The sequence below is a fragment of the Pseudopodoces humilis genome, chromosome 6 (genome assembly GCF_049639895.1).
Source record: "Pseudopodoces humilis isolate 2021_Gansu_Grassland_sample_001 chromosome 6, ASM4963989v1, whole genome shotgun sequence".
NCBI lineage: Eukaryota > Metazoa > Chordata > Aves > Passeriformes > Paridae > Pseudopodoces > Pseudopodoces humilis.
In genome coordinates this window covers 60672779-60688073 of record NC_142205.1, presented here as the reverse complement: position 1 = coordinate 60688073, position 15295 = coordinate 60672779, and the positions used below count along the sequence as shown (strand labels likewise).

The 15295-nt window shown below is 40.7% G+C and overlaps 1 protein-coding gene across 4 annotated transcripts; it reads left to right on the top strand.

Moving 5' to 3' along the window:
- Positions 1-589: 589 nt before the first annotated feature.
- On the top strand, positions 590-12698 carry NOAZFP (nucleolar atypical zinc finger). 4 transcript variants are annotated; one of them, XM_014254840.2, is made up of 11 exons: positions 732-830; positions 3110-3287; positions 3386-3515; positions 3782-3801; positions 3928-3998; positions 5522-5601; positions 6925-7051; positions 7771-7875; positions 10382-10428; positions 11526-11643; positions 11979-12698. In XM_014254840.2, exons 3-11 carry the CDS (start codon positions 3396-3398, stop codon positions 12251-12253), a joined length of 963 nt encoding a protein of 320 aa, XP_014110315.1. In that variant the 5' UTR covers positions 732-830; positions 3110-3287; positions 3386-3395; the 3' UTR covers positions 12254-12698. The 4 variants fall into 4 exon arrangements, with proteins under 4 accessions (XP_005525624.1, XP_014110314.1, XP_014110315.1 ...); XM_005525567.3 differs by lacking the exons at positions 732-830; positions 3110-3287 and adding an exon at positions 590-617; XM_014254839.2 differs by lacking the exon at positions 3110-3287 and having other exon boundaries at positions 695-830.
- Positions 12699-15295: the final 2597 nt, after the last annotated feature.

Sequence of the window (15295 nt, the reverse complement as noted above, 5' to 3'; positions counted from 1 at the left end):
GAAATATGTATCAAATCCTTCCTAGGTGAAAGACCACAAAATACACTGGAATGTGATCCATGCACTTATCTTCCATTAAATATCTATACAATACATCTTCTAACTATTTTCACAAAGGGTTTTCTAGGCAATATCCATCTGTGACAGTAACTCGCACAACCTCAGTTAAGACAGAGCTGCTTGCAGGGGTTTTTTATAGCATGGATATAATTTCCCTTTTTAAGCTACATTGTATTCCTACCATTTAGATTAATCAATACGTCACTTTAAAAATAGCTCAAGCCACAGATGAAAGATTTCAGAGATAACTTTTCAGGGGCCCATTACAATCACAACTGATCGTTGCAATTACTATACCCAAAACTCGGTCTCTCGACAAGTGAGAGCTGAGGTACAATTGCCTCTCAAGCAAACAAGATCTGAGGCTGGGCCATGCACGGAGCAGCAACATCCATGCAAACAGATGGAAAAGCGCTTTCCTGATGCCCGCGCCGCACCTCGTGAGGGGAAAGGGGCAGCATTGTGCTCGGAACGTTCCGGCCGGGCGGCGCGAGCCAGGCGGGCAGCGCACCGCAGCGCACCGCCGCTTCCGGCTTCCGCGCGGCCGCCCGAGACAGGTGGGAGCGGGAGCGGGGCCGGGAATGGGAATGGGGGCGGGGGCTGGGTCAGGGGCGGGCCCGGAGTGCTGAAGGTGGTGCCTCAAAGGGGCCGGGCTAGAGGCGCTGAGGGTCTCGGTTCCGGGCTCTTGCGGCTTAAGTGCTCGAACAAGCGAAGCGGTGTCCGGCGCCCCCGTGGCCAGGTGCCGGGAAACGCGGAGCACGGCGACCCAGGTTGGCAGCGTGATGCGGCACGGTTTGGGGGGCCCAAATACTGAAGATGAGAGAAAGCGCTAAAAGCTGAAGCCCGGCAGTGTGCGTGCACACGCTCAGAGCAGCCCTACTGTCGGCGCCTCACCCCACGGCCGCGGGGCGGGTCTCGTCCGGCTCCCGGCGGGACGAGATGCCCATGCTGAGGAGGGAATGGGTCAGAGGGGCTCCTGAGGAAAGCCCCTCACACCTGGGCACTTAGAGCACCGCAGCCACCAGGTGCTGCGGGTCCACAGTGCAGTTTTTAGCCACTTCGCTTCCAAAAGATGGAGTAAGTCATGGTGATTTGGAGTAACGTGGAGTAAGCCTAGAAAGTAATTTTTGCATTATTAGGGCGATAAGTTCATGACCCTTTTAAATACGAAGTACTGTTAATGCAGTTTTTTTAATTATAATTTTGTATGAGTGGTGAAATAGATTTTGAATACGCATAGGGTGGAAGCTGTTTAATGGTCAAGCACAAGAAATCTTGAAGTACGGAAAGCCTCTTCTGGGTGTTGGTATCTGTGGCCTGACAAGGGTAGCCCCACAGTTCCCTGCCCCCCAGTAAATAGCTTGTTCCAGCTGTTGGCCACGTCTGTGACAGCAGGGTGGGCAGTGTACCACCAGATAATGAGGCAGGGCACTGTCCTGCTCAGCACAGAAGATCCAGGAACCTGCTGGTGCAGTCAGGGTGTGTCTTTGGGTCCTCACTAAGGACAAGTAGTCGTGGCTTTAGCAGAATTTAGATGCCGAGCACTATTAATGCACAACCCCCAGTTAAAATCCACCGGAGTCTTTGGAGCTGTGGTGGGAAAACTGTGGTCTTTGCCCATGGTTGCCTTAGCAAATAATGCAACAGGAGCTGAACATTTACAGAATGGAACACAGTGCTGGTGACCCAATACCCGCGTAACATGTTTTAGGGGTTTTCCTTTGAAGTGTTCACCTCATTCCTGCACAGCCTCCTGATACCTGAGATCTGCTTCTTTGTGCCACAGCATGAGCCATTAAGCTGGAGAGCTACACTCACTCCCGCAGCTGCTGCTGTGGCCCAGGCACAGCATTTCACTCCTGAGTAGGAAACTTTAAATGGAGAAACAACCCTCCTGAAGAGTGTTCCCTATGCAGGAGCTCCAGTGCTCTGTAGGGCAGCATAATTGTACCCTCTGGGGCTGAGGGAGGAATCAGGCATGGACCTCTTATTTTAGGTCCTCCAGTTGTACTTTTCTGTCCCACACATCCCTCAGGGGTGTGGGCTGCACACAGAATCTACTGTATCTTTCCTTCCTGAAAGTGAGTGTGCCAAAAGTGGAGGTAGAGCACTCTGCAGAGGCATTTGAATACTAATTAGGGGTTTCAAAAGAGGTGATAGTCTCATTTGAAAGGTAGACAGGGTTTATGCTGTTGTAATTTCTGGAATCACAACATGGTTAAGTTCTAGTCCAAAAATTGCAAAGATGGTAAATTTCTTTAAAAATTTGAGCCCATGACAAAGACAACAAACAAATGAAAATTCAGAGGGAAAGAGTGATAAGAATATTGATCTATAGGCTCTTGTTATTATTGGATGCTGTTTGAAAGCATGGATTCGGTCAACAGCTTTTCTAAAGGGACCTGACATTGCAGTTCTGTTGTTACTTAGCTCAGTGCAACTTTCTGAGAACTGCCATCTAAAATTTCTTGTACTCTGTGTCCTCAGGAGGCGCTGGGGCAGTGCTTTTCATGAAAACAGTTTGTCATTTTGTGCTTTCCATTATGAGGGGATGTGAAGAAGTGAAGGTTTAAATACTAACCATTAGATTCTACTGTTAAAACAGCATTTGAAAGGTTTGAAAATTAGTGTGGAACCTGATATTGTACTCTCAGTGTCAGAAATGTCATACTCTAGAATAATGACAGTTGCCAGCAGGCAGCACAGCCATACAATTTTGACTACAAAATACGACACTAATACGATTTAAACATTGTGCAAAATACTGCAGGGTAAGAAAACTGATTTATGTGTGCTATCAAAAGCAAATTTTAGTATCTGGTCAAGACTATATTTCTGTGTTCAGGGAAGTTAGGATTCTTTGGTTTATAAGACCTTTTGAATGAAGATACTAATTTTTCTTCCAAGCTGAAGCTGCTAGAATTGACTGTTGCCTGTTGATGCTGCAACTGTCCATACAGATGCTTATTAAACAGGCAAGGCAAACCAAAACCAGAGGTCCATCACAAATAAACTTACAGACAGTAATGGTTTAATTTTTTTTTTTAAGGCAAAGTACTTCAAAGATAGTTAAACACAAAGTTCAGGACAGCAAAGTCTTCCAGATCACAAGATTCTTTATGGTTCGTCACATGGCTCTTCCTTGAGGATTGTCCCCTTATCCTACATTTCAAAAGGAAATTTCACACAAGCAAATTAATGGAGATGAAGCAGTTACTGCAGAAACTGTAAGATCCAGGTTTAGTGCTGGATGTGTAATGTGTGTCCTTGTATTTACATACATCGTTTTGTGTGCATTCATTCCATACCTATTTTTCCCCCACAGATAGTGAAACATGCCTAAAAAAAAGACTGGTGCTCGTAAGAAAGCTGAGAACCGTCGGGAACGTGAGAAGCAGATAAGGGCTTCACGAGACAACATAGACTTGGCCAAACATCCTTGTAATGCTTCAATGGTAAATCAACCCAAAGTATTCTGTAGTAAAATACCTAATTTTCAATTATGTAAACTCAGTGATAATACCTTTACTGCATTTAATGCAGTATGCAGAATGTCATTCTTCCTACTGTCATTCCTTTATATTTAAGGTTATGTTTGCACAAGACAGAATATGGATTAAAAGGTTTGGATCCTAACTGTAACTTCCTGAGGAGGTCTGTAAATTTTATATATTTTGCCTAGAACAAAAATAATAACCAATGTTTTATTTCTTCTCTTTAGGAATGTGATAAGTGCCAAAGGTAAGATTTATTCCCCTTCTAAAACCAGTAGCTTAGTATTTGTTTCAGACATTTTACAGGTAATTTTTAATGCTTTTTTTTAAAGCTTAACACTTTCTTTTTGTTTTTTCCCCTCCGTGTGCCTAGACGACAGAAGAATAGAGCTTTTTGTTACTTCTGTAATTCTGTTCAGAAATTGCCCATTTGTGCACAATGTGGTGAGTAGAAATAATAAATGAAAACAAACTGTCCTCAATCCTGTTCCTGGTGTTAAACTCTCAGTACTTGTGTTACAGTAGCTTTTTTAAGTACATCTGTGATGTGGAGCAGGCTCTTTTGAATCAGCTGTGAATATCCTTCTTGAGAAGTGATCTTCTTTGATTGGTATATGTGCCTCTAACCCCCAAAGGTTTGCAAGCCTGGATTGTGGCTTGTCTTCTTTGGAAAAATTAGTCTCACTTTCTTTCAGGTTTGAGAAATCTGACTGTTTTCATACGTTGATTACATGAAGCATTGTTTCATAACAGCAACAAAATTAAAAATGCTCTGACTGCTAGCACGGCACAATAAATACTGTATTTTTAGGGATTGTATAACTTCTGATCAATATCAATTAAAGCAACAATATATTATTCACCTTGCATGGGATTGTAATGTAATATTTAACTCTTGTTATTCATGTGGGCTTGAGGGCTGATGCTTTGAAATTAGAAGGGAAGGACTCCTCGTGACATAATTGCTCTGAATCAGGCTAAGACATCCTTTGCTTTTAAACAGCTGCTTGCTTGCAGGAGATGTTGATACTCCTTTCATACTGAAGTGAATTTTGTTGTTCCACTGTTTCAACACAACATTGCAGATTTTCAATTTGTCATTAAGCAATTTGACTGTTTTGGAGTTTGACTCTCAGAGCTGCTGACATGCAGCTTTCAGTGCCTTTGTTGTGACCTGCAGATACTGAGCAATTCTGGAAGCCAGGCTGTTAGTGTGCAGTGGCAGTGTGTCACCCTTTGTAAGTCTCCTTTCTGTCACAATGCACTGAAGTACTGAAAACATGCTTTCTGTCTTACGGTTCAGTTCTGTGTGTCTGGAGTAATCTGGAGTACGCTTCTAGAGGAAAACCATTCCTGTCAACTGTACTATATTGAGAGACTCAGGGTTTTCCAAACAAAAACTATTAGAGCTGTTTGGTGCATAATCAAGCATTGGGGACTGTAAACCAAGAGCATCTTTCTTAGAGGAACCAGTAAGGTATGGGACCAAGATAGTTCTGTTACAGTACTCCACACCCAGTTATGCCCCCTCCACCTCTCACTGGCTCACCCAGCTCAGCTGCTTTTATGGTGGGACAGAACTAGCAGTGGTTTTAAACATAACATAAAGTTTCATTGCTGGACTTTGACCTTAGTTTTGTTCTTTGTTTTGACATTTGAAATTTTTGCCACTGCCTCAAAACATAGAGCAAGACCAACACATTGTCTTATTATCTCAGTACAGGGGCAAGAGGGTTGACTGAAAACAGACAATAATTAAACTAACTTAAGGGAGATGTGAGGGTGGGTTGCCAAATGCAGCAATAATGCAAGCATCTTTGTTTGCATTATTTTTACCTAGATTTACAGTTAAATGCAGGCATTTAGTTGAAGTGCTGTTCTTACATAAGGAAAATGCATTCTATTGTTTTTTAAATTTTATTTTTACACAGTTTTCTTATGGTTGCTCGCCTTTTTATTTTAAACAGGAAAAACCAAATGCATGATGAAGTCTTCAGACTGTGTTATAAAACATGCTGGTGTGTACAGTACTGGACTAGCTATGGTGGTATGTATACAAAATTGCAGCCTTTTTTGTACTATGATGATATTCTGTGCAAATATTTCCAGAAAAATGATAAAACAGATTTATGGAATGATAGTGTATATACCATGCCAAGTTTAGTTTTTTCCTTGCTTTTCTGTAAGAAACTGATTTTTCCCTTATACTGAAACTCCCAAATTTTTCATTTTTAGATTCAGCTCCTGCAAATTCCAGGACATGTCCTGAATGCTAACGGATCTGTGTTGGTGGCAGGCCCTATGCACATGCATGAATAGCACTGGACCCTTACATGCCCCATAGACAATTCCCAGCCTTCATTAAAATATAGGATTATTCTGGAGAAGCATGAAGACTTTTGTTGCTGTTGTTTTAGTACTGCAGAGATCATCAGTATCACAGAGAGGAATCTGTTCCATTAGGGGGGAATTTTAGTGAGCAAACCCCCTATTTTGGGCTCTTAATTAGAGATTATCATAGCTTCAGGCCTTTGAAGTTTTGTTCTTAGAAGGACAAGTTACTGTCTGCATTCTAGAAAGCAAGGTGTGACCTGTCACAGCCTCTGGATTAAATGGACTAAACCTCTGTCCTGTTGCTGCCTGCAGCTGGTCGTCCGCTGTTCTCTGTAACACAACCAGCCTTTACATGCTGGCATTTCTAAACTCATCCCATGCATTCACTGATGCAAGAGTGAATGCATCAACAGTTAAGTTTGGATTCATAATTGTTTTCTTAGCTTTCTGTGCATATAATGCATATAGTAATCAGTTGCCTATGATCTGAAAAGACATCTTAAATGCTACAGTTAAGGATAGCTGAAGTGGAGATCTTACAATTTAATCAAAATAAAAGTTAGAGTCTAACTTACTTCTAATGAGTTATTTGACATTTGCTCTCTGGAGAGCTTGTGCTCTAATATAGCAGAGTATAAAATCCAAATGAGTGATTTCAGCTGTAAGAGTCTAGAGGCATTTTTCAGGTCTTTGAAATTTCATTTTTGCCTGAACATTATTATAATTTATGGATCCCAGGTTTCAACTGGAGGACTCAATTTTCCATGTGCAAAATATGTGATAAGAAATGGAAAAACCAGGATTGAGGTAGATAACCAAATTATTTTGCATCATACTTAATTCTGCAGAAATTAATAACAAACAAACATGGATTGTGGAGCAGCTTGGTTGGAACACTGGTTTGGTTCAATATTCTCACTCAAGCAAAGTGAGCCCATTGAGAGAATGGATACTAGGTGATACACTGAGGATTATGGGATAAGTCTTTCTGTTGGTATTGCAGAACTTCTGAGACGATACCTTGCTGTGATTACAGGGTGCAATCTGTGATTTCTGTGAAGCCTGGGTGTGTCATGGGAGGAAGTGTCTCAGCACCCATGCATGTATGTGCCCTCTGGCAGATGCAGAATGCATTGAGTGTGAAAGAAGTGTCTGGGACCATGGTAGGTTGCTCATATTTAAAAATAAGAAAATAAAGGTTACACTTTCCTTGCATTGCTTAAGTTAGTGCATCTATATTCTTAACATACGCTTTTTAGTCTTCACTGATTAGTCCTTGCAGTATGCTTGTTCAAAGCAAGGATTCTTCCTTAGTCATTATAGAGTGGGGAAAGTAAATTACTTGCTCAAGAACATACAGTGCTCAATTCAAGGATGATTATGTAATCTAAATTATAATGGTTCTATGAGATTAATTAGTCACATAATTAAGCACTGCATCAAATTGCCAACACAGTTTTCTGCCATTCTTGCTTCATTCTTCTGCACTAGTTCAGGTATTTGGATTCACAGTTGCTTAGGAAACCTTACTGGTCTCCATTTATGGAATCCTTTAAAGTGTTTATTTCAAGTGTGTATCAGAGCTGAGCGGAGTAGACTGGATGAAATTGTGATCTGATTTAAGAAAAATAGTTAATGCTACAGTCAAATTAAAATGAAGTACTAGAAGTAATACTTGCTTTATAGTTATGCTATCTTATATTGTGGGATAGAAGGTAATTTTCAGTGTAAAAATGGATGGCAGTGCCTGATTTAGGACATTAAGCATTTGTGACAGAAGGGAGAACTGGTCTTCAGTCAAAACTACCGCCTAAATTGCTTGAAGAGCAGGACTTGATGCCTGTGCCCGTTGTTGATTATTTTGCCTTGATAAATCTTTCAGGAGGCAGAATATTTGCCTGCTCTTTTTGCCATGATTTCCTCTGTGAAGATGATCAGTTTGAACATCAAGCCAGCTGCCAAGTTCTGGAAGCAGAGACATTTAAATGTAAGTTAGTTATTCATAGTCTCTTTCACCACAGACAAGCAGACTCTCTACTTGCTTCCTCTGTGATCCAGAATACTCACCATCACCTTTCCCAAGTAGATTTTCCACCACTGAAGGGAAGGGCCTGTTTCCTATGGGCTGGCTTTTGGTATCCAGTTGTCCAGACTAGAACTTTTTTCTCTTTCATGGGCCTTCCTCCATGGCAGAGCATACATGGCAGTTGTTTTCCTGGCAGCCTGCTACAGGCCTCCTATGGGAAGCTGCTCTTGCAGGAGCCAGCCTTCTCCAAAGTTGAAGTGTGGGCAGTGGCAGGACTGCAGCAAAACAGTCCTGCTTTGACCTGGAACTGCTGATGCTGGTTTTTCACTCCACAAAGCTCTGCCAGCAGAAGGAGCTGTGAGAAGGAATCTTCTGACCCAGTGATGAGCTGGTTCTAGATACCTGTTTCTCCTGGAAGACAGCTGCCCTAAACAATGCCACTTAGTCTGGCTAAACTTTCCTAGGTTGCTGTGGAAGGCCTGTGTGCTGGTGAAGGGTTAGCAGCTGCTCAAGTCCTGAGGAGGGCTGTGACTCAGCAGTCATCATCTGAGTCAGTGAGACAGGGTGAACACAGAAGGAAGTGACAAAAATAGTCCCAGAGCATGATTTCAGTGTTCATTTCCTCACTGACCAGTGTGTGTCAGTAATGTATCAAATGCTGATATATGTTCACTCTTTTGGAGTAAAGAACGGGTGGCTGAACAATTCTTTTTGAACTTTGATTAATTGTGTGATCGAAACTGAAACTGGTATTTGTAAGAGGACATGATAGCCATGCCCGACTTTGCTCACTCATTACTCATCTCTGGCTGAAACAGGGAATCTTCAAGGGAAGTTAAAAAAACAAAACAACAATAAAACAAAACAAGCCAAGGCTATGCATATTTGAAATAACTAAATTTTTCTAGCAGTATTTCTTGCCTACCCACCATGAAATACGATTTGGTTCATCACAAGACAAGCATTTTTTTGTCCTTCCCAAATCTTGTATGCATGTATTTTGACTATTATAACATTTTCAATTCTTATTATAGAAATTCAAAGTGCTCTTTATCATAATGCTGTTTTCCTTTGAACTGACTAATTTCCTAACCTAATTGATTTCTCCTGGTCCAGAATATTTGTGATTTCAATGTTTTAATTGGTGTCTTTAGACATCTCTTATCGCCTTGTCATCTCCCTTACTTTTGTTCCTAGACAGCTATTTTTTAAGCCTTGCTTATCTTCCCTTGATGTGTTCTGCCAGAATTTCTTCCTGCGTGGCGATACAGAGGCAGCAACAGCTGTTCTGCAAGAATGTTTTTTTAGTGATTGTTGGGAGCTCTCAATTCACGGATGTGATATCACACCCTGAATAGAAAGAGTTTTTTTGAGGGTTTTCACTGCATTTGGTATTTTGTGGCACAAAGCAGACTTTGTGGAGACAAGTTTTTTGTCAGTGAGGTACCAAGATTATAAAACCTGTACTTTTACAGAATACATGAACTTCAAATGTGGTCATGCAACTGTAGTATTAAATCTATTTTAGCAGTGGGAAAGGTACTGCTACTTTCCATCACTATCAGAGAGTGTTTTTTTGAAGTGCAGATACTCAAAAAATGATGAATATATATGCATCAGCATTTCCAGTTCTATCTCTAACCACGTTAGAGCTCCAAATCCCGCATCTGTCCTGCTCATGTGGAGAACTCATGAAATTTATTATCTCAGGTTCAAAAACTGCTATCACAGGGGTTAGACAAGGAGGAAAAGAATGAGTTCTTGCACAGAAATTGGTTAAGTATATGTTACTGCTTCTCAAGGAGTAGCTATTCACCAAACCTTGTGTTGCTGCCAATTCTTGAGTGCTTCCCTTTACTGTACTCCCTCTACTGGAATAATAAAAACAATTTGAAGCTCAAGACAAGTTAAATTTTGTGCACTGATTCTTTACAGCTTGTGTGCCAGCTCCAGTTCTTAAACACAGACTCTCTTATGAAGGTTTGTGCAGTCAAGTATCCAGAGGATACATGGCATATCCAGAGGATATGACAGAAAATACAGAATGTAACAACTTTTCTAGTTTTAGAAATTTGCAAGCTTAAAGTGTTCTTGCATCTATAGCTCTCCTTCTTTTGAATGTTGTGAGAAAAGGAAAAGCAAGATGAAACCTGAACACCAAATTGGTTCTGAAACTACAGGTTTTAAAAGTTTGGAAGCTCAAGAAATAGTTAAATGTTTCAGCTCTTGAAATTTCATTTTTTTGTCAAAATGAGGTTTAGAGTTAAAAAAAATCTAGTTAAAATGGTACTGTTGGGTAAAATGACTGATTCACATTGCCAGAGTGCAGTTGTGTCAGGGAATTAAAAATAAATGTTTCAATTATGGTATTGCATACTTTTACAAGGTTTTAGAAACATGACAGGACTGCAGTTTCCAAGTACGAATTTTCCAAGTATGAATTTGTCATACTGCTTTTCTCCAACAGGTGTCTCCTGTAACAGGCTGGGACAGCATTCCTGCCTGCGTTGTAAGGTAAAGAGTAAAGACAGTTGTGAGGAGCTGATTTTAGGCTCGTTGTCCTTGGCCTCCAAGGCTGGTGTCAGGCCTTGTCATGTCTTCCTCTCCATGATTATAAGGAAATTCAAACTTTTGTATTAGTTTCTGTAGCCTGGGGTCAGACTTTGGGGGACAGAAGGTCATTTATCTTTGCTTGCCTGTTAACCACACTGTTGTGTGAAGTGATCTTTTCCCAGCCCTCTTAGTTTAAGTTGGGCCTGCAACATGTTGGGGCTTAAAAAAAAACCAAGACAACAAAATAAATCCTTGGTTATAAATAGAATCCAAAGCTTTGGAATATGCTTTGATCCAGTGTGGAACTGCAACAATTAGAAAAGTTGTTCTTTTAAACAGTTAAGTGATTATCTGACCAGAAATTGCTGCATCCAAAGGAATACTCTCCACAGTTAATTCAGGCTTCCATGTGAGCAGGCTGATTTGTTGACATTGGTTTTATGGTTTTAACACTCAGAAGTAATTTTGTATAAAAAGCTCCACCTGCTTCATCATCAGCATTGCCTGGATTTCTCCAGGTGCTGGTTCATTGTCTCCTCTTACCCTTCTTACCCTCCATGTTTTCTCTGTACTCTCCCATGGCATTGATGGCTTATTCCAAATAGTTCCTTTTTACATGTATTTTACATGTATGCAGCTGCACCCTGGTGCTCAGCATGTGAACTTCCCATCTCGAATTCTTGCCTTCAGGCCCCTGCATAGTTTTGTTCTGGGATACATCTCATTATGTTTATTTAAGCTTGTCAACACAAACCCGAGTTTGCCAGGCTCCTTGTGCACAGTGCTGCAATCCAGCCCTGGAGTATGTTACTTTCTCTGCTTGTTTACCAGCACTTTTATCCAGCCTCTTCCCCAGAAACCCTGGAACCACATTGAATACAGAGTGGTTCCTCTGTGCACAGACCCTGTGTCCACTGCAGGAGAGACCTCATTAAATTTTAATCCCAGCCAGAAAACCCTGCTGCTATTAGATACATTTTTGTTTGCTTCTTGCTGAGGAATGTGCTTCTAGGATTAAAACATTTATTTGGCCTTTGTATTCTCCCTTCAACACACAGGCTTGTTTTTGCGACGATCATGTGCGAAGTAAAGTTTTCAAGCAGGAAAAAGGGAAAAAGCCTCCTTGCCCTAAATGTGGCCATGAAACTCAGCAGACAAAGGATCTGAGCATGTCAAGTAAGCCAGTTTCTCTAGCTAACAAGCCATACAAGCGCCATTAGTGACTAATTTCTGCCTAGGAGCACTGAATTAAGTCTTTTATGTTCAATTGTTATACACAGTTTTGCTTCATTTGTTTTGAGAAAAACTTTGTGTTTCTGAGTTCTGGAATTGAGCAGTCTCATTCTTAACCATTAATTGATTCTAAGAAAGTGAAAGTTTTTGTTTAGTTTGAGATTTTAGTTGTGAAAGAAATGAGAAATAATTGCCATTTAAACTAATCCTCAAGCAGTGAAAAAAAGATAGAAATGAAATGTTGGATTGGTGGGAACATGATTTTTCTTTGCCTGCAGCACGCTCTTTGAAGTTTGGCCGACAGACTGGAGGAGAAGATGCAGATGGAGCTTCTGGTTATGATGCCTACTGGAAAAACCTTTCCTCCAGCAAGACTGGGGATGCAGGCGACCGTGAGGATGAATATGAGTATGAAGCAGAAGATGATGATGAAGATGACAATGATGAGCGAGGGAAGGATTCAGATTCTGAGGCCACAGATGTATTCAGCAATTTGAATTTAGGAAGGACCTATGCTAGTGGGTATGCACATTATGAGGAATCAGACGATTAAGCTTAGTATGCTGGTAAACTAAAAACATTTTGAAGGAGTCAAGCAATGCTTCACTGAATTGTGTACATGCCAGTAGGATAGCTCTATCAGGTACTTACACATCACAGTTAGAGAATAAAGAGTGTGGGACTTCTGCAGTAAGTTCGATGGACATTTTTCCTGTAGATGAACTGATGTTGGGTTTGGGAATGGGGGAGAAAATCAGGGTAATTTTATTCCCCTAAACAACAGAATAGTTTTGTCCTTGGGTATAATGGTTCAATGCCATTTTCTCCTATCAACACAGGAATGTGGGACAGCTGTAGAACTTGCTTCCATTTGCCCATCAGAAATTAAGTTATTTTTTACAATAATTTTGTTAACTGATTTCATACATTAATGCAGTGGTGGGTTGGTGACTGCATTTTCTTTGGTCTGCACAATAAAAGTCAACTGTATTCTCTAATGAACTGTCATAAATATTGATCTCCCTTGAATAGTTGGAAAGCAGGTTGTATACAAAGTGTAAATTGACACTGAAATTACTTCCTTGTTTATGTCAGTATGGCAGATCAATGTAGTTCCCTCTGTATTTGCATATCATCTTTTTGGTGTTTTTCTTATTAGCTATTAATTGCTTGGGCTATATATAGTCATTATATGAGCACTCCAGATAATCAAAACTTTTATGGAAATAAAATGTTAGTATCCTCTCTGCCACAAAAATCTGTAAGGCAATTTCCCATTAGATGAAAGGGAGACTGGTTTCATCTGTACCTAGCCTTCTCTTTTCCTTGCATATGATAAGAAAAAAAAATACTAGATAGGAGGCAACGCCATATATGAGCTGAGAAGGTGAGAAAACATGGGGGGTTCAAAATGCTGGGTTCAAATACTGTTCTGTGCAAGCCTGCCAGTACAAGGCAATTGATCAGCACTTCTGAGCTGTGACACCTGCAGAAGTGTTTGCAGTGGTTCTAGTTTGAAAGTAAACAAGTTAATTGCCCATCTACAGATCTAAGTGATGGCATTTATTTTCTCTATGTAGGGGAATGTTTTACAGCAGACAGGTCATGATACAAGGGCAACCACCGAGAGTGTTGCTTCAGCTTTCTAAGTGCCATGCTTTAATGCAAGAGAGCCCTTTTTGTTATCTGTCAAATACCTGAACTGATTATATCATTACCTGCTTTTGTGGTGTTTCCCTACTTTTTCGTAACAGCTAAAGGTCATGTGTTGTTGGCAGAGCATACCCTATTGAGAGTAATTTTTAATGATGTTAGGATTGCCAAATGAACATTTCGTAGCAAAACAGGATTGGAAAACCTGGTCTTGATACTTCCCTCCTAAATGCATCTCATACCAAATATGTGAAAGATGAGAGCTCCAGAGAGATCCATCTAGGACAAAAACAAACTGCTTAAGAGCACAACTTGGTAATGGCAGCTGAGGGAGCAGCTCTGTAGGAGAAGGGGGCACAGCTGGTGAGTGCATGCCTTTGGAACTGGAGATGAAACAAGTGAAGGCACTGTCTGAAAGCCAAATCCCCTTCAAACATTGAAACATCCAGTATCATACGCAAAGGCCTATCTTAAATGAAGTACCTGAGAGATGTCTTGATCCGTCTTTTGCGTAACCAGACATGAAGTGATGGAAGTGGGACACCTGCCAATTCAACTCCGATTAATTTCTGAAATTGGCACATGTAAGAGAATTTCAGCTTCATGTGTTCCAAAAACTTCCACATTGAGTTCATCTGTGGCTGGTCATTTCCAACAGCACTGTCAGTTTTTAAATCTTGGTTGGTGTTTCAAATGCAAAACACTTATCAGTACCAAGTCCTCTACAGAACTGAGGAAAATACATGTGTTTCTGCATATATGCAAAATTACCACTGCTTGTGTGTCATTTATTAATATTACTTAACCACACAAAACCTGTCTTTAATGTTCTTAGCTCTTCAATTAGGTTTTTCTCCTCTGAAATTTGCTGCTGTCACTGGCTGTGCCAAAGGCTGCTGACATAACAGAATTAATCATCATAATCAGGGTAAAGAATTACTCATTTTCTCATTGAAGTGCCCTTGCACTGATCCTTGCTAGATCAATACTCCAAAGCTAACAAGTTCCTATGGCACATCCGAAGTGAGGGTCACAGCAGTGCCTGCAGCAGATGCTCAACGTACCTGCTGTAATTTAGCAAAGTCACTACTCGGTGGACATTATTTTTGCTTTTCTTTTGTGCTTCTCTTCAGACCACTGAAAATGCTTATGCTGTCAGCTTGTCTGGAAATTGGGTCCAGGAATTAGCCCTGCAGTGCCTGGCCTCCCAGGGGTCAAAACAGGCAAGTTTAAGCTGCTTTGAAGTAATCTGGTGCATTCAGGCTGGAGCAGACAAACACGTCAATCTGTGGCAGCACAGGCTGGATAGGATGTGATGTGTTGCGTTTCCTCTGCTTTTTCAGTACAGGTAAATGCAGGCGCTCTGTTTGGGATAGGCCCTCAGAGCTTGCTTTCAAAGTGCATAATTTTGGTTTTATTAAGGTAAATGGCAGGAACAGGATGGAACAGAAAATGAACATGTATTCTGACTTCATTGAAGAACAGGTCTGGGACAAAATTATACTGGCTCCATTTTTCTTCATTGCTGTATGTTTCCTTTGAAAATCCTGTCTCTGGTTAAAGGAAGTTCTGATTTGAGAGAGGGACAGTTCTAACACGTAACCACTAATACCCATGAGTTATGTGTTGTACTCCAGGAATCTAAGACCTTGATAAAATCTTAAACTTCAGGTTTTTTAACTTCTGTGATGACCATTTAAGCAAAGCTTAAGTAGGACTTGAATTAAAATCACAGCAACGTTTATTGTGCCTGTAGGCCTAAATAAAAAGCTCTGGTCACCTCTGTAATTGCATTTGTTTATTATGGTGACAGCACCAGCTCGTTATGAATTCATTGCGTACTCCTGTAGATTTAATGCATTTTTCTTTATACTCAGGTGTAATTTAGCACCCGTGACTGTGAGTCTTTTGATCAATCCGGTAGTTTTCTTTCCAGAAAATG